This window comes from Canis lupus, chromosome 25, assembly GCF_003254725.2.
Source record: "Canis lupus dingo isolate Sandy chromosome 25, ASM325472v2, whole genome shotgun sequence".
Lineage (NCBI taxonomy): Eukaryota > Metazoa > Chordata > Mammalia > Carnivora > Canidae > Canis > Canis lupus.
Window position 1 is genome coordinate 34,298,429 of NC_064267.1, and position 21,224 is coordinate 34,319,652.

Below are 21,224 nucleotides of genomic sequence, written 5' to 3' on the forward strand. Positions count from 1 at the left end.
CAGAGGGATTAGGTCTTGGAAAGAGAACAGGCCACAGAAAATAATAAAGATGATGGCACACTCTGTGAACTGAGGCCTTTCAAAGAATGCCTCCTCTCCCAGAACAGCAACGGGGTCAGTGTGAGAGCAAGCAGATGTCGCGGCCCAGCTCAGCCCTCACACTCCACAGCTACTCCCTTCTCCTGTGGCTTTCAGCCAAAGACCCGGAGGGTGTCTACGCTGCAGGTGCAGGCAGGGAGGCATGATGGCACAAGAAACTTTATACAACCTAAAAAGAGACAAGGACAAGCACTCGGGTTTTTTCTTTTAATTATTTACCAGATAAAAAAGAAAAAATAGTGATTGTTTCTCTTCACCCCCAACATTTCAGTTTACCAAGGTCAAGTAGGAGAGAAATTGAACAGTAGTAATTCATGCTCCTGGCCTGGAGCAAATTCTTTCCCTCGGCTCTACAGCACCTCCCGGAGGAGGAGGGACAGGGCAAAGGGCTCCAGGCAGAAATACTGTAGTGTGGCAGCAGAGTGGCAGTGCGGCTGTCCTCCTTGCTTCTCCCTGTTGCCAGAACATTCACACCCTCCTGTTTGCCCCACCCCGTACCATCCTCCCCAGTCCATCAAAGCAAGGAGGAAGACAGGACTTCAGGAGGCAGGACAGGTGTAGCGCAGGACCGGGGGATCACACAGCACACATGGCGGAAGGCCACAGTCTTCTGCTTCTATTGCACATCCTGGCTGAGATCCCCTGCCCTGAGCAATGGGCTACAAAGTGAAATGCTTCTGAAGTTCAAACCACGAATCTGTTGTCAGGTGCCAGGCTCAAGAAGGGGAGGTTGTGTGGTTGTGTGGCTTGTTCTGATACACATATTTAAGTTATACTTAAGTTAGTCCAGGATGGGGGCGAGGCAAAAATTCTGCCTCATTAAAAAAATATATGGAGTTTGGACACCTAGGGCCCTGTAGTCACCTGGGCTTCTCCCCCTCAAGTTCAAAAGACTAAAAATAACTCTCCAGTCCGCAGATCTTCTGCGTAAGATGGAAGAGGCAGTAGCATCCCCCAACTACACAAGCCCCCTCACCAGTTGTCGTGGCTCTGACACTCAGGGGTGACCTCTTTCTCTGAACACTTGGAAAATTTGGCCAGTGACCCCATAGAACAACCTTTCACACTGTGTTTCTCCATAAAGTGGCAGCTGTTTGATTTTGCTTCCTCTCATTACCAATGAAAACAGAGCAGGCCCGGAACAAGTTGTTTACCTGACCTTACAGACAGAATAAAGTCCTGGAAACAACAGTGGGGTGGGTGGGGAGAAGGGATTGATTTTGATTTGGCAAAGCTGCAACTCTTTCGCCTTCATTGGCTGGAACGAAGCTGGCGGGTGAAGACAAACCTAACGGAGCCAATGGCAAGAACTGCAGGCTATGAGAGACGACAGGTCACACACAGAACTGTATAAATTGTGGCACTAGAAAGATAGAAGGCAGGTCCATGACACCAGCTGGGAGCACGCCTCGCGAGCACGCTTCCAGAAATTACATCTGTCCTGTAGTAAGTGGTAGCATCCAGATAAATCAGAGTAGTTCTCCTTCCTCCTCTTCCCAACAAATTCTGAGAGTTTCTCATTTAAATAACTATGTACACACACACAAGCTTGGTCTCTCTTTTATACGAGGGTCCTTCACTTGAGGGTCCTAGAATGGCTTTAGAGAGTCGGTTCCAATTGCCTTTTTGGAGATTTACTGCTTGGGACCAAATCTGTAATGAGAAGAAAGACTGAATTCTACACCGGGCAGTCTTTAGGATGAAAGCATCCCAGTGTTTACGGGATTGAATCTTAATATAAATAATGAGCTTGTAATTCCCTCACAGGGTTTGGTACCCGGCAAATTGAGTAACGAGGCTGGGACTCACCACCCCTGTGCCTGGCTACTATCGCCTAGAAGGCCCCAGGCCCACCAGCAACCCTGCGAATACAGCTCCATACCTCCCTCTGATAAGGACAGTTTCTCAAGTTCAGCTTCAAGTTCAGCGTCCGAGATCCTAGGGTTAGGCACACTGTTGGTATAAAATGTCTCAGGGGGGTTGTCAGGCAGATCCAAAGGTTCTTTGGTGGTATCCTGAAGAAGGATGTCCAATTCTTTCTCTAGTTCCTCACTGTCAAAATCTGGAAAGAAAAGAGGACTTGAGGACACATAAAGTCTAGGGTGCAAGGACTGAGGATGGCAAAACTCAGCTCAGCTTTACAAAAGATGTCCAGGCCTTCTTGTAGGTCATGTAAGTCTGGAGGCAGAGGGCACCTCCAAGCAAATACTCTTTTCCCACTCAGAGCTAAGTCATCAAGGGGATATATTTTACTAATACCACAGAACTGACCCTGCTTCCCTCTGCCCTCGAAGGAGGATCTTCCAGTCGGAACTCTAGTGAGTTAAGATCTCTGTGGCCCAGAGAGTAACAGTACTGTCTACCAACGGGGAAATGACAGTTCCTTCTAACTGCTGCTGCGGGTGAGCCCCAGCGAGGAGAGCCCTGCCTGCACCAGGAAAAGTAGATCTATGACCCAACCCATCCCAGCACAAGGAAGTGAAGGCCTCTTAGAAAGCAAGAAGAAAAGAACTGCCTTGTCAACTTACCTAAGCCATTGGTCACCCCACCAGCCAGAGTCTGAGAAACTTCATCCTGGGTGTCACACAGCTGTAAGAGAAAAGCACAGGCCTTGAATGCAGAGTGGCATCTCTAGGGGTCTTAGTGTTTTGGGCTCCGTGTTCAGGGTTACAAAGTAATGTGGCCCCATCAGAGAAAATCTTCCTCAAGTCCACAAGGTAAAGAGTCCAGTTTGGGAAAAGAAGAAGGGCAGCAAAGTCACACCTGCCCTCAGAACCTCCTCCTGTGGGTGTTCCTCCCAGGCCCTTCCTGTACCTCTTGGATCTGATCCACAAGGCTCTCTGCCTTCTCTACTGTGACATCCTTCATGGAGAGTTTTAGTGCTCCTACCCCAGCCTGATAGGCATTGAAAACCTAAAGAGAAAGCAAAGTTATCACTGTGAATGAAGAACACTGGGCAAAATACCTACATCTCCAAATGACAGCTTTGTGGTTTCTTTGGTTTGGTTTGGTTTAGCCACCCACACTTGATTCATCCCATATTCACGAAGGCCAAAACTTCCCAATAGGAGAAGCACAATCCCAACCATATCCTGAAAAAACCCAGGCCTTCTCCAAACAGCACAGGAATGGTGGAGGGAATGAGGAGTATGCTCAAGATGGAGCAGAGAGGCGGTGACTACCATCTGATCTGTCTGGGAGGCATAGATCCGGTCCAGGATGCCTTGAACAGTGTCCAGCTTGGCATGCAGGGCCTCGATACGCTTCTCTGTCCGTTGCTTGGCCTTGAGAGACCTCAGTGCCTGGGGGGGGGGGGGGGGCATGGAGACTTGGTTAGGGTAAGCGAGGCAGGCCAAAGAGGAAGCAAGGCTTTCTCAGATGATAAGATCATCTCAGATCTCCTCTTCTCTCATTTGTAAAACAAGTTGTGGTACCTGGACCATCTGCAGATTCTTCCCCTCCTGCCCCACGGTCCTCTCGGAACTGCTGGGACACCCACCACACACTGCCAGCCCAAGGCACAGGTACACAACTGAAGGGAAACAAGCAAACTCACCAGTTGCTTCTTTCCTGCTCGGCATGCCCGGCGGGCTTCTTCTTTACACCTATGAAACACAGGGGACAGATTGAGATGACTATGGTATAGAATGGGGGTGGCAGTGTCTTGAATAGTCCCCGAGCATCCCACTCAATTAAGGTGCTTTCCAATCTGAAAATCAAATTGATTCCACCCAATGGCCAGAAGAACGATACCCAAGAGCACATTGGCAAACTCCCGCAGCAGGCTGAGACATGAGCTTGAACATAGGCATGCGAGAAAGGCAAACCCACTAAGGATAAGCTGTTTCAGCCCCCAGGGAAGGAGAACATGCCAACAGGGCACCTTAACAATAGATTCCCATTTTGGGAGCCAGGAGATAAGGGATCAATTCTTAACACTGACAATGACCTTGGACATATTCCCTGGCTTTCCCACAATACTGGGTTTCTCCCACTGGAAGAAGGAGTGAGCATTATTATTATTATTATTTTTAGAAGTGAGCATTTTAATTCAATGTCTACATAGCAATGTTTTAGAGAAGTATCCATGTGCCTTTAGCAGGGCTGCCTTCCCCATCTAGGCAGAAAAGCAGGAACCCCTCAGAAAGATCCTGGAAGGCAGAGACTAGCCTTGTTCACTACTGTAATTCCTAAGTCCCTAAGGCAAGGTCTGGTGCGACAAACACTGGTTAAAAGGATACTGGCATGGAAGAGCATAAACATAATGCTAACAGATGTAATCTTGGGGGGAAGAATTAAAATTCATTTTTTCTCCTTTGTGAAAGTCTGTGTTTTGCATGATTGCTGCACTGAGCAGTTAGTACTTTGTAATTAGTAAAACGAAAAAAAAATTTTTTTTAAAGACACTAATGCTTTGCTGGCTCTGAGGGCCAGCCAGGGTGGGGGTGGGAGGGTGCTCAGCTCAGGGGTAGTTACCTCTCTGCTTCCTGGGATAAGGACTCCACTTTGCGCGAGAGCAGCTGTTCACTCTGCATCAGCTGGTATACCCCAACATCTACGTCGTTGACAGGAGAGACCTTGGCATGTGGCCCTCGGGCAAACTTCACAATCTGAGGGACAGGGACAAATTACTGGGGCCCCTACCACAAATGCTGAGAAATCCCCAGGCGGGAATGCTGGCGGGCATGTCAGTATGTACTTAATAAGCCATTGGTGAGTCAGTGCATGAACAGTTCGACTTCCGTACCTTTTCCCCATTCTGTTCGAGGACTGTGACTCTCTTCTCTTTCTGCAGCTGCAGCAACACCAAGTAGAAGGTCCTCTCATCCGGACAGGAGCCCACACAGAGGGTGCTCAGCTCTGACAGGGCCACGACGGGGTGGGAGGAGAGAGGGGAGTTCTGATACAGACGATACACCTCCTCAGCCTTCTCCTGCAGAAAGGCAAGTATTGCTTACATGCCTGGCCACCACCCATGGCGCCCAGTGAGCCCTGACCCTGTGTCTCCAAACCATGATCCGCAAGACGAGAGCAGGGAGCACTGGCCCTGCCTTCCCTAAAGTAGTAGCTTTGGAAAAGGAAAGAGTTTCAGTTTCTTTAAACCTTGGAGGGAAGTCTGATGTATGCAGATGAAATAAGGTACATGGTATGTACTGGGAGCCAGCTCTGTGCTTGCATATCCATTTGGGACTTTATGTTTCTGTGTCTCCCAGCACTGAGGGAAGGAGGAGGAGTCTGAGGTGTTGTGGCATAGCCATGACTGAGAGCTGAGCCCTGCTTATGTGGCCCCAGACCAGTCCTCTCACTGGTCCTCAGCATCCCTCTCACAAATTGAAGAAGGTAGAGGAGATGACATTCAAATTCCCTTCCAATGTCGGTCTCTCCATTATTTTTTTAAAGATTTTATTTATTTATTCATGACAGACACAGAGAAAGGGGCAGAGACACAGGCAGAGGGAGAAGCAGGCTCCATGCAGGTAGCCCAATGTGGGACTCGACCCTGGGACTCCAGGATCACACCCTGAGCCAAAGCAGACGCTCAATCACTGAGCCACCCAGGTGTCCCAGGTCTCTCCATTTTTATGCCAACTGGCAATAATGCAAACAAGAGCATCACTGAATCTATAGAGTCTCAAGAGTGAAGTGTGTGAAAAACAGACACATAGATCAATGGAACAGAATAGAGAACCCAGAAGTGGACCCTGAACTTTATGGCCAACTAATATTCGATAAAAGAGGAAAGACTATCAATTGGAAGAAAGACAGTCTCTTCAATAAATGGTGCTGGAAAAATTGGACATCCACATGCAGAAGAATGAAACTAGACCACTCTCTTGCACCATACACAAAGATAAACTCAAAATGGATGAAAGATCTAAATGTGAGACAAGATTCCATCAAAATCCTAGAGGAGAACACAGGCAACACCCTTTTTGAACTTGGCCACAGTAACTTCTTGCAAAATACATCCACGAAGGCAAAAGAAACAAAAGCAAAAATGAACTATTGGGACTTCATCAAGATAAGAAGCTTTTGCACAGCAAAGGATACAGTCAACAAAACTAAAAGACAACCCACAGAATGGGAGAAGATATTTGCAAATGACGTATCAGATAAAGGGCTAGTTTCCAAGATCTATAAAGAACTTCTTAAACTCAACAGCAAAGAAACAAACAATCCAATCATGAAATGGGCAAAAGACATGAAGAGAATTCTCACAAAAGAAGACATAGACATGGCCAACATGCACATGAGAAAATGCTCTGCATCACTGGCCATCAGGGAAATACAAATCAAAACCACAATGAGATCCCACCTCACACCAGTGAGAATGGGGAAAAGTAACAAGGCAGAAAACCACAAATGTTGGAGAGGATGCGGAGAAAAGGGAACCCTCTTACACTGTTGGTGGGAATGTGAACTGGTGCAGCCACTCTGGAAAACTGTGTGGAGGTTCCTCAAAGAGTCAAAAATAGACCTGCCCTACGACCGAGCAATTGCACTGCTGGGGATTTACCCCAAAGATACAGATGCAATGAAACGCCGGGACACCTGCACCCCAATGTTTATAGCAGCAATGTCCACAATAGCCAAACTGTGGAAGGAGCCTCGGTGTCCATCGAAAGATGAATGGATAAAGAAGATGTGGTTTATGTATACAATGGAATATTCCTCAGCCATTAGAAATGACAAATACCCACCATTTGCTTCAATGTGGATGGACCTGGAGGGTATTATGCTGAGTGAAGTAAGTCAATTAGAGAAGGACAAACAGTGTATGTTCTCATTCATTTGGGGAATATAAATAATAGTGAAAGGGAATATAAGGGAAGGGAGAAGAAATGTGTGGGAAATATCAGAAAGGGAGACAGAACATAAAGACTCCTAACTCTGGGAAACGAACTAGGGGTGGTGGAAAGGGAGGAGGGCGGGGGGTGGTGGTGAGTGGGTGACGGGCACTGAGGGGGACACTTGACGGGATGAGCACTGGGTGTTATTCTGTATGTTGGTAAATTGAACACCAATAAAAATTATTTTATTAAAAAAAAGAGTGAAGTGTGTTACAATGAGGTGAGACAGGTTTTTTTTTTTTTTTTTTTTGAGGAGCCTAAGAAATATAAGTTTCAAGAAACAATGCCACTGTATTCCTCCCACATGGAAATTACCCTCTTAGTCTTCCATAAGTAAGAAATACTTATTAAGGTATGCACAGAATGCTATGAAAATCTAAGGAAGGAACACCCAGGAGTTCAGAGATTGCTTAGGGGGAAAATGGTTGCTGAGCCGAATTACAAACAGTAAGTTCCTAGGTAAAGGGTATTTCAGGAAGATGGATGGTCATGAGCAACGGCATGGAGTATGAATCAATTTGGTGTTTATGGATGTAGTCAGGAAGGAAAGAGAGTGAGCAGAAGCACTTCTATTTTTAAAAAAATATTTTATTTATTTTTTCATGAGGGAGACACAGAGAGGCAGAGACATAGGAAGAGGGAGAAGCAGGCTCCCCACAGAACCCCAAGATCACAAACAAAGCCAAAGGCACATGCTCAACCACTGAGCCACCCAGGTGTCCAGCACTCCTCTCTTATACAAGCTACAATATCTTATTTGCTGTCCTTTCTCTGCAGATGGTGGGTAGTTGTGGAAGGGAAATGACAAGGCTGGATTAACAGATATCTAGCTGACAAGAGGGAAAGGATGGATTGTAGGAGCTAGGCTTCGAGGAACAGAGACCATTTATGCAAGAGACTAAGAGCAACTGAACAGGGTAGTGGTAAGAGGGACAGAGAAGGGATGGGTTCAAGAAAAATTCAGAAGATAAAACAGGCAGTCCATAGTAACTGGGCATACGGTTGAAGGAGAAAGAGGAGTCCAGGATGATCTTGGGTTCTGGCTTGAGTGACCAGGAGGATGTGATGCTATTAATTAATAGCAAGAACACAGAAGGAAAAGCGTATTCTATAGGAAAGACAAAACATACCATTTTGTACATGTTGTCTGGGATGCCTAACTACATCCAAGAAGATCCATACAGCAGATAACTGGATATCCAAATCTGATGCTCAAAGGAGACACCAGGGCAGTTTATATAACTGTAAAAATCCTTAAGCATATAGAAGGTAATTCAAATCCCAAGTGTAAATGAGATACCCAAGGAAATTAAGAGAACAAAGTAATAAACTGAAGGAAGACCAATATCTAAGAGACGAAGGAACTCACAAAAGAAATCCAGAGCACCACTTAGGGAGAGCCAAGAAGAATCCAGAGTGTTATAACAACAAAATTAAAGAAATGGAAAATTTTAATAAGTGAGTATTTAACAGTGTCAAAAGCAGCAGAAGAGCCTAATAAGATAGAGACTAAAGTTTTCATTTGATTTACCTGCTTTGTCAGATAATAATACTTACTATAAAGCTACTGTAGTAAGAATAGTGTGGTGTCCACACCAACAGATGAATGGTGAACAACATTAACAAATGATGTTGGGGCACTTTGGTGGCTCAGTCGGTTGAGTGTCCGATTCTTGATTTCTGCTCAGGTCATGATCTCAGGATTCTGAGGTCCAGCACATCAGGCTCTGTGCTCAGCAAGCAATCTGTCTGAGCTTCTCTCCCTCTGCCCCTCCAGCCGCTCGTGCATGCTCTCTCTCTCTCTCAAATAAATAAATAAATCTTAAAAAAAAATGACGTTAAGACATCTGGCTATCTGTTTGGAAAAAAATTTTTTTTCCTTACCAGATATACAAAAACAAATGCCAAATTACTGAAATCTAAATTGAGAAAATATTTGTTACCATGTTTTTAGAAAAAGATTTTATTTATTTATTTATTTGAGGGATAAAAAAGAGAAAGTGGGGGGAGAGGCAGAGGGAAAGAGAGAATCTCAAGCAGATTCCCCACTGCGTGCAGAGCCTGACACAGGGCTGGATGTCATGACTCTGAGATGATGACTTGGGTCAACATCAGAGGCACCTCTGAGAAAACATTTTAAAAATTGAATTAACTTTGAAGTAGAGGATGCTTTTGTAAGTAAGACCGGAAATTCAGTAGCCATAAAGGAAAATGTTAGAGATCTGACTATAGAAACATGGAAACTTCTATATGGTAAAAGATATCATAAATAAAAATGAAGAGCAAAAGAGACCAGAACACAATATTTATATCTCTAACACTAAAAATATATTATATATAACTACCCCTAATACATACAAAAAAAACCCTCATAATTATAAAGAACAAATAATCCAATATAAAAACAAACAAAATATATAAATAGGCAATGCAAAGAAGAGGATCTGTAAATGGCCAGCAGATAGTGGAAAACTTGCTCAAACCCCAAATAGGAAGCATTATTTTTTGTTTGTCATATTTGCAAGTTTAAAAGACTCATGTTACCCAGGGCTAGCAAGGATGTGAGGATCCTGAACACTTTAATGAAAGTGTAAATTAGTACAAACTTTTAAAAAGTAATTTGGCAATTTCTGTACAGATACATTTCTAGAAATCTACTCCATAAAAATAGAAATACAAGTGCATAAGATAAATACACAAGGCTGTCAAAGAAGTATTTTTTGGTAACAAGAGAGATTTGGAATGACTTAAATGTCCAACTGGGTGGTAACTATTGCGTAAATTGTGGCATATCTATAGATTATTATGTAGCCATCTGAAAGAATGAAATAGATCTATGTTATGTAGGGACCTGAAAAGATGCTCATAACATATTAAAGTGTAAAGAAAAAAAGGCAGGTTGCAGACCAATAAATAAAATAAGATTCTATTTCTGGAAAAAAAGGAATGTGTGTGCATGCATATTTTTGTATGCATGTGTATATTCATGTATTTATTCAACAAATGTTTATTGACTCTATTATATAGCAGGCACTGTTCCCAGAGCCCTGGTGCCAATAGAACTTCTCCCTTCTGGTAGGAGAGACAGATTACAAGTAAGTAAACAAGTAAATAATATTTTCAGGAAGCATTAAGTGCTAACAACAAAATAAAACAGAAAGTAATACAACGGTGTTGCACAACACCAGTAAGAAAACATGTGAACACACAAGCATACGTGTGTGCACACACCTTAGCAGAGAGGAATGCACCCAAAGAGATGGAAATGGGATGAATAGAAAGGAAATGTTCATTTCTTTGTATAATTATTTCAAATAGCAAGATGTATGGGCAATTTTTATTTTTTTGTATTTTTTCAAATAAAATAAAAAGTTACTGGCTTTCAGTGTCTAGACTTGGGAAAATCAATTTACCTCAGAAGTAGGTTTTGTTTTAAAAAATATCAATGTAAGACTTTTCAGTTTTACACAGAGAAACAAAGTTCCATTCCAGGAGAACACAGTGCAGTCACCATATATTTGAAAGCAGATTTCATGGGATGAGCTTAAATGTTGGGAGCTCTGTTTAGTGATGTAAACTGGGTATAGATTTAACAGTACCAAGGCGCTGCAGAGTGAGATTTATTTTTCTACTTAAATAAGATTAAACTACACCGTGGTTAAAAACTACTGTTGGTTCTTGGAAGATCTATGTTATTAATTCCACTCCCACCCCCATCTCTGCCATTGCTCTCAAAAGACTATGAAACCAAAACCACATCTGTGGGGATAAAGGAGTCTACCTCCCTTTGCTCCAGGTTGGAAAACACCTGAGCTAAGAGACTGCAAAGAAGAATGGGTTAGGCACAGAACCATGTAAACCATCCTGTAGTTTTTGGATGGCCTTGGCTAAGTCCTGGAGCTCAGGGCGCTGTGTGGGAAGATACCCATGTGGATAGGGAAAGGGAAAGAGCCCTTCCCTTGAAGCAAATGCATGCTGTTCAGTCAAACTTTGAGGGTCTGCGAGGAGAGGTGGTAGATTTTGGAGACCTCCACCTCAAGCTGAGGGTTGAGAGGGTTGGGGTCTGTCAAGGTGAAGAGAAACTGGAGTTTCTTTTGGAGTAAGGGATAAAGATGCTGAGCTGGCTCCAACTGTGTGAAGCCTCTGGGACTATGCAAAGGTCCTGGGGTTGGGCTTGGTCTGTGAGTTTCAAAAATAAGTACTGTCTACGGTATACTTTTGCTATCAGGTGTTCAGTCAATTCTATAAACACGTACACACAGAGCAGTTTTGGTGGAGTGTGGGGCTGAAGCGGGTGTGTGCTGGGTTAAAGAGTGTGTGAAAGGTGAAGAAGTGGTGGAGATAAAGCTTGGTCAAGAAGGAGAGAAACAGAGCACTAATGAGACAGTGGCTGGGTCCCACAAAGGAGTCATGCTGTGATGGGAAAAACTTGAGTGGTTTAGAGGCTGAGGAAGGAAAGCACCAAGAGAGGGAGATAGAATATACAGATCAAGAAGCTAATTGATGGGATGAGGAGGATAGCAGGGTAGAGACAGACTCAAGAGCACATGGATGCCTCATCCTTTGAGCCTGGGGAGAAATTAAGGCTCAGAAGATGTTCAACTGGATGTAGAAGGACAGAAAACTGAAGGCCTGGCTTAGGAGATTCCATCTTCTCAGTGAAATGTCAGCAGAGTCTTGGGGTGACATACAAAAGGCAAGTGTGAGGGGGCTGGGAAAGGGCAAAAAACTGGGCTGAGGGATGGCTGCGGGGGTCTCCTCTGTGAAAGGGACCCTGGTCTTGGTGACAGGGTGGTATTCTCTACAGGGATGGCAGACTGTGGGGTTGGCCTAGGGCAGTGGATGTGCTAGTGTCTCGAGTGGCCCAAGAGAGCTGTGAAGAAGTTACGTGCATGCTCTAAGCTGTGTGGGGAAAGCCAGCCTGGAGGAAGCTGACCGACCAGAAGAGCATGGAGGGACCAAGGGTCTAGTGGCCTCTTCAGTGGAACTAAGACCATCAGTAAGCTGGGAAGGGAAGGATCACAGTCACAGAAGAGGAAATCTGAACCCGTTTTGCTGATTTAAGGGAAGGCAAAGCTGAAGTCACAGGGTCCTCAGAAATCCTGGGAAATCCTTACCAGTAAACTACAGAAAGCAAAGAGTTTTCTTAACTTTAGCTTATAACTAATTTCTACAAACACAGAAAGCAATCAACTATATGTAACAGACAGTTCCTAGACAGAGGAACACCTTTGAAATGTACAGGGCAACTAACAACTAAATAATGCTACAAAAGGTCAGATAAACCCAGCTATCAACTGTCACTGTGTAAAAAGATGTTCTTTTTCTAAGGACACACATAGGAACGTGGAGGATCCTGTCATTGCCATGGATGACATCCACACCTCTCCCTTCTGAGCACCCACCTTAAGCAGCTCCACGGCTACCAGCACCTCCTCAGCAGGAACTTTATTATCCCCCAGCATGTTGGAAAGAGTCCACTTGAGGGGCTTCAGCAGGAAGACTCCAACCCCCCAGGAGATCCAGCTGCTGTCTACACTGGCCATGAAGTCTGACTCCCGCTGCAGCTCCCCTCGACTGCAGGCAAAGAAAGAAAAGGGCATACGGTGGCTTAGTGCAATGTCCCATTCCAGTCCCCACCTTCTCCCCCAGAGACAAATTTGATCATCATCGCCATAAACACCATTTATTAGGTACCTACTCTGTGCCAGCTATTATGAGCAGCAGTGTTTCAGCTCCAGCTGAAAGCCTCATTCTGTGAGATAGATGTTGTTGGCATTTTAGTTACTGAGAAAATTGAGGGAATGAGGCGAGAGGGGCCAAATCTAAATTATAACTTGGCTTCAAAATGCAAGCTCTCCACAAGGCTGCAGAGCCTACTTTGAGACTTCTTTTAACGAATGAAGCTCAATGTGATAAAATGAGAATCACAAAAAATGGGTTACTGTTAATGCAAGACCTAAAGAAATATACAAAGATGTTCAGAGAAAAGGTTTCCTGCTATTCCTGAGCTAGGGTGGAGTTAGGACATAAGTACATTACGGTACTGATAATAAGCAGCTCTATTTACTGAATGCTTATCACGGACCACTCCCTCTGCTAAGGGCTACGTTAGGAATGTGTTTTCAAATCCTCACAACAAACCTAACTACAATTCTCATCATCATCATTGTATACTTGGTCAAACTGAAGCTTAAAGAGGGGCACATAACGTAGCGAGTGGCAGAGCCAGGATTTGAGCGCAGACCATTTGGCCCTCAAGCAAAGCTGTTAACTACTATCCTATGCTGTTTCCATGGAGGATTATCTCTCTGAAAAATTCTCCGGGTGCCAGACCCCATCAAGCACCAGGAAGCATCAGTAGAGTGCCAGCAGTCAGGGGAGAAGAAACCAAGGTCTTAAAGGTCTCTGGATTGGAAGAGGTAGAGAACGGTCCTACTGCAATAGGAAGCCCAGACTGTTCTTGTTCCTCCTTGGCTTGAACTATGGTTTCCTCTGTACCCCACCTCAGGCAGGAACTAAAACTTGGCACAGTACGCTTTCTCAGAAACAATAAGTTTCAGAAATGGGTTATCCCATCCATGTCAGCCAATGCAAAGGTACTGGGGAGAAAGAAGGCCTCTGAATCAGGACGAGCAGCGAACTCCAAGCAACATATCAAAGTTGACTTTCTTCCTTCACTGAAGGAGGTAGTATGCCAGCTAGGCCGCTCTCAGTCTGTCTACAATGTGATGTGCAAACGATTTAGAACCAGGAGACTAGGGGTCCTGTCCTGGCATTACCTCTCACTCACTGTGTGACCTCGAGTAAGTTGCTTCTCTCTGCCCCTGTCCCTTCTTCTGTCTGCTGAGGATAATTCTATCATCTCGCCCACAGGATTGCTGAGGTCAAGTGAATGGTGCATATAAAGTATTCGCATTCTATTAAGTGCGGCACATCTCTTAGATATCCATGCTGTGGCCTCAGGTGCCTCCAAAACCCTGCACACGTACAGAACCTTTTCAGAGCACCAAGGTACCCAGTAAAGCCCCTAACCTGCTTCACGTCCTCTGCTTCAAACAGCCTGTGCCAAGGACAAGCCAAACCAGACACATGAGCCCGGGGCTGTTGGCAAGATCCCCACGGGCCTCTTCCCCACGACTGCTCTCTTCTTAGTTCTGACCTCCCTCAGTTCAATAAATCCTATGTCACAGATCTGCCGTTCCAGGGTAATCCAAATTTGGAAGCCCTACGAAACAACTACACAACGGGATTGCAGGCAAGACAAGTCATTGTCACCTGTGCCAGGCGGGTTTCTCCTCCTACCGTCTCAGTGGAATTCATCGGCCTATTGCGGCCCCATAATTTGCCCGATGCCCCGTCTCCTGCCCCGTCCACACCCCTAAGCCAGCCTCCTCCTTGTCCTCCTCTGCCTGCCCAGCACACACAGATGCGCTCCTGCGGGCCAGACCCGGGGCTGGGCGCGGTCCCCTCCGGGAGCCTCCCCCGCCCCCCGGGCCCCGGCCCCCGGCCCCCGGCCCGGCCCGGCCCGCCCTCACCGTAGTAGGTCCTGCAGCACGGTGGCCAGCCCCAGCGGGACACTGCCCTTGCGCTGGAAGGCCTCCTGCAAGTCCCGCAGACGCAGGCGCACCACCCCCTGGCGGCGGCTGTGGCTCAGCACCAACGGTGCCCAGAAGCCCATCTTGCTGTCCCAGTCGGTGCTGTTCACCTCGCGACTCCTTTTGAAGGCGGAGAACAGGAAAGACATGCGTTCCTCGTCCTCCTCCCACTCGGGGGGCAGTAGGCCCGCCGAGTCTCCCCCGGCCGGGGCCTCGGCCTCCCGCTCCGGGGACCACATCGGAACCCCAGCCCCGCCAAGGCTCCGAACACAACCCCGGCCCTGGTCCCCCCTTCCGCCCTAGTTCCCTCCCGGCTTCCGTTCCTTGACCGCCTCCTCCTCTGTCATTACGTCATCGCCACCCCCCGCGCGAAATAAGTCCCGCGCCTCCTTAAGCGCATGCTTCTCTCTGCCCTCCCTGCGCCGGGAGGCGGGGCGATGACCCTATTTTCGGACGGGCTCAAAGCGCATGCGTCGGCCCCTCCTCCCGCCGTCTTTGTGCGGCGAGAAGGGCTTCGCGCGTGCGCGGCGGGTAGGGAAGCGTCCCGCCCCTTCGCGGATCATAGAGTTTGACGACGCGTCTTAGTCTTAGGCTGACGCTTCGGCTCCTAAACTGTGGAGGCCGCAGGGAGTGGGACCGTGGCGTCCCGCTGAGGGGCGCCGGAGGCAACGGGGTCGCACGGAATCGCTGTGCCGCTCCTGCACCGGCCTCGACTTCAGACACTTAAACTTCAAGGTAGCTTCCTTTTAAGGTAATGTCAGCGGATAAACAAGTGTGGGTCACTCAAGTTCTGAGTGACAGTGTGCACACTGATTTTTTTTTTTTTAAGATTTTATTTATTCATGAGAGACACACAGAGAGAGAGAGAGGCAGACACACAGGCAGAGGGAGGAGCAGGCTCCGTGCAGGGAGCCCCACGTGGGACTCGACCCCGGGTCTCCAGGGTCACGCCCTGGACTGCAGGTGGCGCTAAACCGCTGGGCCACCCGGGCTGCTCGGAACTCCCATCTAATCTCCGTCGAAAGCTTCTCCAGTTACCGTGACTCACCGTTGACCCCTTCCCTGGGCTGCACAGTCAGCGTTTGCTAGTCTGCATCCTGTTCCCTGGTGCCCTCAGGGCAGGTGCAGCGGCTTAAATTTGATGCCGAAGAAATAGTTTGTCAACTGAAAGGTGCACAGCTTGACCCTTGCCCCTCCAGTAACTTAGAATCTTGTTAGGATGACTGAGAGCTCACGTATGTAAGATTGTTACGGAAAATCTTCCGAGCCGTGAACCTGTCCAGTGTGTGAAGAATAAATTGGTTTTTCTTTTTTCTTTTTTAGTTGAATGATTTAAAAGATGAAAGGCGTTTCATGTTTAATGGAACTGGGTCACCAGCTCAACCAGAGTTGGGTATGAGTCTGGCCTCTTCCGCCCACTGGCTGTATGACCTTGGTCAAGTATCTAATCTTCTGTTTATTTTTTATTTTTTTTTTAAGATTTTATTTACTTATTCATGAGAGAGACACAGAGAGAGAGGCAGAGATACAGGTAGAGGGAGAAGCAGGCCCCATGAGGGGAGGCCAATGTGGGACTCGATCCCAGGACCCGGGATCACAGCCTGAGCCAAAGGCAGATGCTCAACAGCTGAGCCACCCGCAGGTCCCCTAATCTGCTTAAAGGAAATGTTTTGTATGTAAAATACCGGGCACGTAGTATAGTGTTAATGATATAGGAAAGATAGGGTTTGAAGCTGAGGGCCACGAAAGAATTCTTGAGGCATCTTTGGTGCAAAAAAGCGGTTTTATTAAAGCAAGGGGACAGGACCCATGGGCAGAAGGAACTGCACTGGGGTCATGAAGAGTGACCCATTATATGCTTGCAAGTTCTGAGGGAGTTAGGAACAGAAGGAACCTCTAAGGTATTTTGGAAACAAGGTTTCTAGGACCCTGAGGGGTCTAGCTTTTGTTAGGAAAGGTCGCTTATTATTGTTTAGTAAACCATCAGTCATGAGACCCTTCTGATGTCTATCATTGGGTCATATGCTTGGAGGATGATTCCTAACCTATATCTTGGGGGGAGGGTTAGAGATAAAGGGAGCTTCCAAAGGCATTTTTATAGGTTACAGAAGACCTACAGGGTCCTGGGGGTCGGGCTACGATTGCCTTTTGCCCTTAGCAAAGTGTCAGCATCGAGGCAGTTGAGTCCCTAGAGGAATGTCACTCTGCCTGTTTCAAGGACTTGTCAATGGGCTGTAAGTAGTAAGGAAATTTAATAATTGTTCTTCTTCTGCCTTTGCTTCCCACATCATTATCCCTGAATGGCAGAATGTTTAGTAGTTGGAACTCAGTTGCAATGAAGAATCTTAATAAGCATTTTGAAGGAGGGGAAGGGATATGATTGGTTATATGAATGAACGTGTCATCTGATACTGTTGTCTTACATTCCTTCAAGCATTTTCAGGTCAATATCCCGTTTGATAACTTACAGCAACTGACAAAAAAAAAAAAAAAATCTCTCCTTGACCACACTCTAGTTTCTCTGAACCCTCTTCTTGACGAGACCTGTCAACCTTGACCTATAAAGACCTGAACAAACACTACCATAGTTTTTTTTTTTTTTAAAGACGTATTTATTTATTTATTCATGAGAGACAGAGAGAGGCAGAGACACAGGCAGAGGGAGAAGCAGGCTCCATGAAGGAAGCCTGATACGCCCGGGACTCTAGGATCACGCCCTGGGCCGAAGGTATGCGCCAAACTGCTGAGCCACCCAGGGATCCCGCTACCATAGTTTTTAACCGCTCAAGATCACATCCCTAGGATGACCCTAGTCTCCGTCAAAGAGCTGCCCCAGAAAACTCAAGGTTGTCAAAAAATTTTACTGTCTGTTCCAGCCAACACCTGAAGATGGGGCTCCTGTCTTCCAGCCTCCGTGGAAGAGGGAGACTAATTTCTACAAGTCAGTTTGCAAACTCAGATGGGTTTCACAGGGACCATCTCTCCTTCCAGCTTTTTGTAATTTATCACTGCCCTGATTCTACTGAGACCCCCCTCACTCTCCTGCCTATTCCCTTATTTCTTTGAAAAGCCTAGTCACCTCTGTATAAAGAAGTTGAGTTAAATTTGCACTGGCAGCTTTCCCTATTGGAATAGTATATTACTGATTAAAATCTATCCTTACCACTTTAACGGGCACCCTTGTACCTTAAGAAGCACGTTTCTGCCATGCAATCATACTCAATAAAATGGCTGGTTGCTTTGTGTCATGAGAGAGACCAGGTTGTCTTCTCAGCTAGGTCTCTAAGTCAAAGTAGTCTTGCTCCTAAGCATTTTCAGGAGAGCAAAGTTATGTACTTATGGCCACTTGCACCTGGAAGTGCCACTAGGTTCCTGACACCTCTAAGCAGAGGGTTCTTCACTTGTAGCTTTTGGAAATTGGGGGAGCTACTGGGAGTAGTGGAGAATAGAAATAAAAACTCCACTGATCCTGAGAGGGACAGCTGGGTTTATGATAGGCTCTTTCTCATCCCAGGGCCTCCATCTGCTACACTCTTCCTCTACTCTGCACCACTGGCTCCTTTTCATCTTTTAGGTCACAGCTAAAGGCCCTCTCTAGACATCCTATGTAACATAGCACTCTTTTTAGAACGGATGGATCAGTTTGACGACATCTGCTGATTCACCTGAACGTCATAGAAAGATAACCAGACATTGCATATCTCCTGAAGTAATGTGATAGCAAGTACACAGAGCTACCATGAAGTATTTTTATCCAAAAAACGGAACCTGAATGTGATCAAGTTACTAGATCTAGAAACTAGTTTGTGGAAGTTAAAATATTCAGAAGGTGGAGGTACATATTAAATGAAAACTGAGGTTGCAATCAGCAAAATCCAGACTGGGGAATTCTAGTTAATGACCTTGTTTCTTCAACAAATAATGGTACAGAGATGCTTTTATTGTACATTGTTATTGATCTAACATGGATCCAATTTGCATGAAAAATCATATAAACTCATCAGTGGTAACTAGATACTTTCAATATTAACTGGATATTTGAGATATTCAGCAAATTATTTTGAATGAAATAATACAGGGTGTGATTTATTGAAGGTATTTATATTTTGAAGATACATCTAAAGTATTTATGAGTGAAACCATATGAAATATGTGGCAGGAGATTGGGTGGGAGAGAGTAGGGACATATCACTGAGTCTAAATTTCATACTCTGTACCCAGCACATAGCCAGGGACTTAGGTATCATTTAATTTTTTTTAAAGATTTTATTTATTTATTCATGAGAGACACACACACAGAGAGACAGAGAGGCAGAGACACAGACAGAGGGAGAAGCAGGCTCCATCCAGGGAGCCTGATGTAGGACTCGATCCCGGGTCTCCAGGATCATGCCCTGCGCTGAAGGCAAGCGCTAAACTGCTGAGCCACCCAGGGATCCCTGATTTTTAAATGAATAAATAAATGATGGAGATCTGCATCCTGGTTTCATTTCAGTAAATAGCATGACCTCAGGCAAACAGGTTTCCCTCTGAGATTTCCTTCTCTGTCAATTAAACATTTTACACTATGGTCTTATGGTTTTTATTCTAGTGTCCATTTCCTGATTCTGAAGGTAGTATCTGCTGTAGATGTGTGAGTGATTGCAGAAGCTCTTTAGTCCTGGGGAGTCTGAAGAATAAAATGCTACCTATCACCATATCATTTTATGGCAATGATATTTATTTACTGATGCCCCAATATGTTTTTGATCAGACGCTTTAGCAGCCTCACTCCTGCGATAATGTGCACAGATCACAGAGGCTTCAAACACTGCATCACCTCTATTAAACTGCACAGTGCTCCATGTCACCTCTCCTGCTTGTTTGGGGATGCCTTATTATTTTTGTAGAAATGTGCATGCCCTCTTACATTATCCAGTTATTTCTAGTTCTTATCTCTTGAATTCACAGCCTTTAGGACTTGGCTAAAGGAGAAATAAAAGAATACATTATTTATTATCTATGAGGTTTATAGGAAGAGAAGCCAGGCTTGTTAATATTCTGTTCAGGTACCACTATGTTCTAGAAGCCTTTCTTGATCTCTTTCTTCTTCCTTCCCTCCTTCCTTCCTTCCTTCTTTCCTTCTTTCCTTCTTTCCTTCCTTCCTTCCTTCCTCCCTCCCTCCCTCCCTCCCTCCCTTCCTTCCTTCCTCCCTCCCTCCCTCCCTCCCTCCCTCCTTCCCTTCCTTCCTTCCTTCCTTCCTCCCTCCCTCCCTCCCTCCCTCCCTCCCTCCTTCCTTCCTTCCTTCCTTCCTTCCTTCCTTCCTTCCTTCCTTCCTTCCTTCCTTCCTTCCCTCTCCATGCTGGATTGGGTGTCTTTTCTTCTCTTTCTATATCTGTATACCTCTCTATCATTTCATGTCCCACATTGTTTTCTGAGTTTCCATTTATGGCCTATCTCTCTAACTAGGTTAAGTGCCCTGCTGGCAAGGGTGATGTTCTTAATTTTGTTTGTTTCTAGCACAGTGTGTGCACACCTATAAGGAGTTTGTTGAATGAATAAATGAATGAATTTAATCAAACCATGAGTTTGAAGAAACAAAGTCATCAAGGCCTATCCTTTAGATCATAAAAACATTTACCCAAATATATAAGTAGAATAATTAAATCTTTTATTTATTTGAATGACTTAATGTTTCTTACCTGGTTTGAGCTGAAATGCTTCTAAATTTAATATACTAAATTTACATACTCAGAGCAGTTAAAGCAATTACAGCTGTGGGAACTCCCCTAGCGTCTCTCTTCAAAGAATGCAAATCACAGGAGGTTGTTGCTATCTACCCATTCATAATGATCTAGAATGCCTCAGTGACCATTTACGAAGCTGTTCAATTTCACTCCAAATAATTTATCCCTTTATAAGCTCATTGTCTTTTACTCTTCCCTTTTATTTATTTATTTAAATTTTTAAAAATTTAAAGTTTTTCATTTTAATTCCAATTAACATACAGTGTTATATTAGCTTCAGGTGTACAATATAATGATTCAACACTTCATACAATACCCAGTGCTCATTATAAGCACACTCCTTAATCCCCACCACCTAGTTCACCCACCCCTCTCCCCTCTCCCTTCAGTTCTCTATAGTTAAGAGTCTGTTTCTTGGTTTGTCTCTTTCTCTCTGTCCTTTTTCCCTTTGCTCACTTGTTTTGTTTCTTAAATTACACGAGTGAAATCATATGGTATTTTTCTCTGACTTATTTTGCTTAGCATTAAACTGTCTAGTTCCATTCATGTCATTGCAAATAGCAAGATTTCATTCTTTTTTATGGCTGAGTAATACTTTGTTATCCACACGTCTATCTATTCATCAGCTGATGACACCTGGTCTGCTTCCGTATCTTGGCTATCATATGAATAATGCTGTTATAAACATAGGCATGCATGTATTCCTTTGAATTAATGTTTCTGTATTCTTTGGATCAATACTCATTAGGGTGATTGCTGGATCATAAGGTAATTCTATTTTTAACTTTTTTTTTTTTTTTTAATTTTATTTATTTATTTACGATAGTCACAGAGAGAGAGAGAGAGAGGCAGAGACACAGGCAGAGGGAGAAGCAGGCTCCATGCACCGGGAGCCCGACGTGGGATTCGATCCCGGGTCTCCAGGATCGCGCCCTGGGCCAAAGGCAGGC

The 21,224-nt window shown here is 45.1% G+C and overlaps 1 protein-coding gene and 1 long non-coding RNA gene across 4 annotated transcripts in view; one reads left to right on the forward strand and one right to left on the reverse strand.

The window, feature by feature from the left end:
* Positions 1–292: 292 nt before the first annotated feature.
* CHMP7 (charged multivesicular body protein 7) lies at positions 293–14,974 on the reverse strand. The gene is made up of 10 exons (XM_025463096.3): positions 14,489–14,974; positions 12,356–12,527; positions 4,847–5,032; positions 4,576–4,709; positions 3,656–3,704; positions 3,282–3,401; positions 2,914–3,012; positions 2,628–2,688; positions 1,982–2,161; positions 293–1,752 (listed from the first exon to the last, which is right to left on the reverse strand). The coding sequence occupies exons 1-10, from the start codon at positions 14,785–14,787 to the stop codon at positions 1,700–1,702; spliced, it is 1,353 nt and encodes a 450-aa protein (XP_025318881.1). The 5' UTR covers positions 14,788–14,974; the 3' UTR covers positions 293–1,699.
* A 25-nt stretch (positions 14,975–14,999) lies between these two features.
* LOC112669750 (uncharacterized) overlaps positions 15,000–21,224 on the forward strand; it is a 43,635-nt gene continuing 37,410 nt past the window's right edge. The window contains exon 1 of one of the 3 annotated variants that reach the window (XR_007405752.1): positions 15,000–15,299. This is a non-coding gene — a long non-coding RNA (uncharacterized LOC112669750). The remainder of the gene's footprint in view (positions 15,300–21,224) is intronic. The other 2 variants (XR_007405751.1, XR_003142484.3) reach the window with 2 other exon arrangements.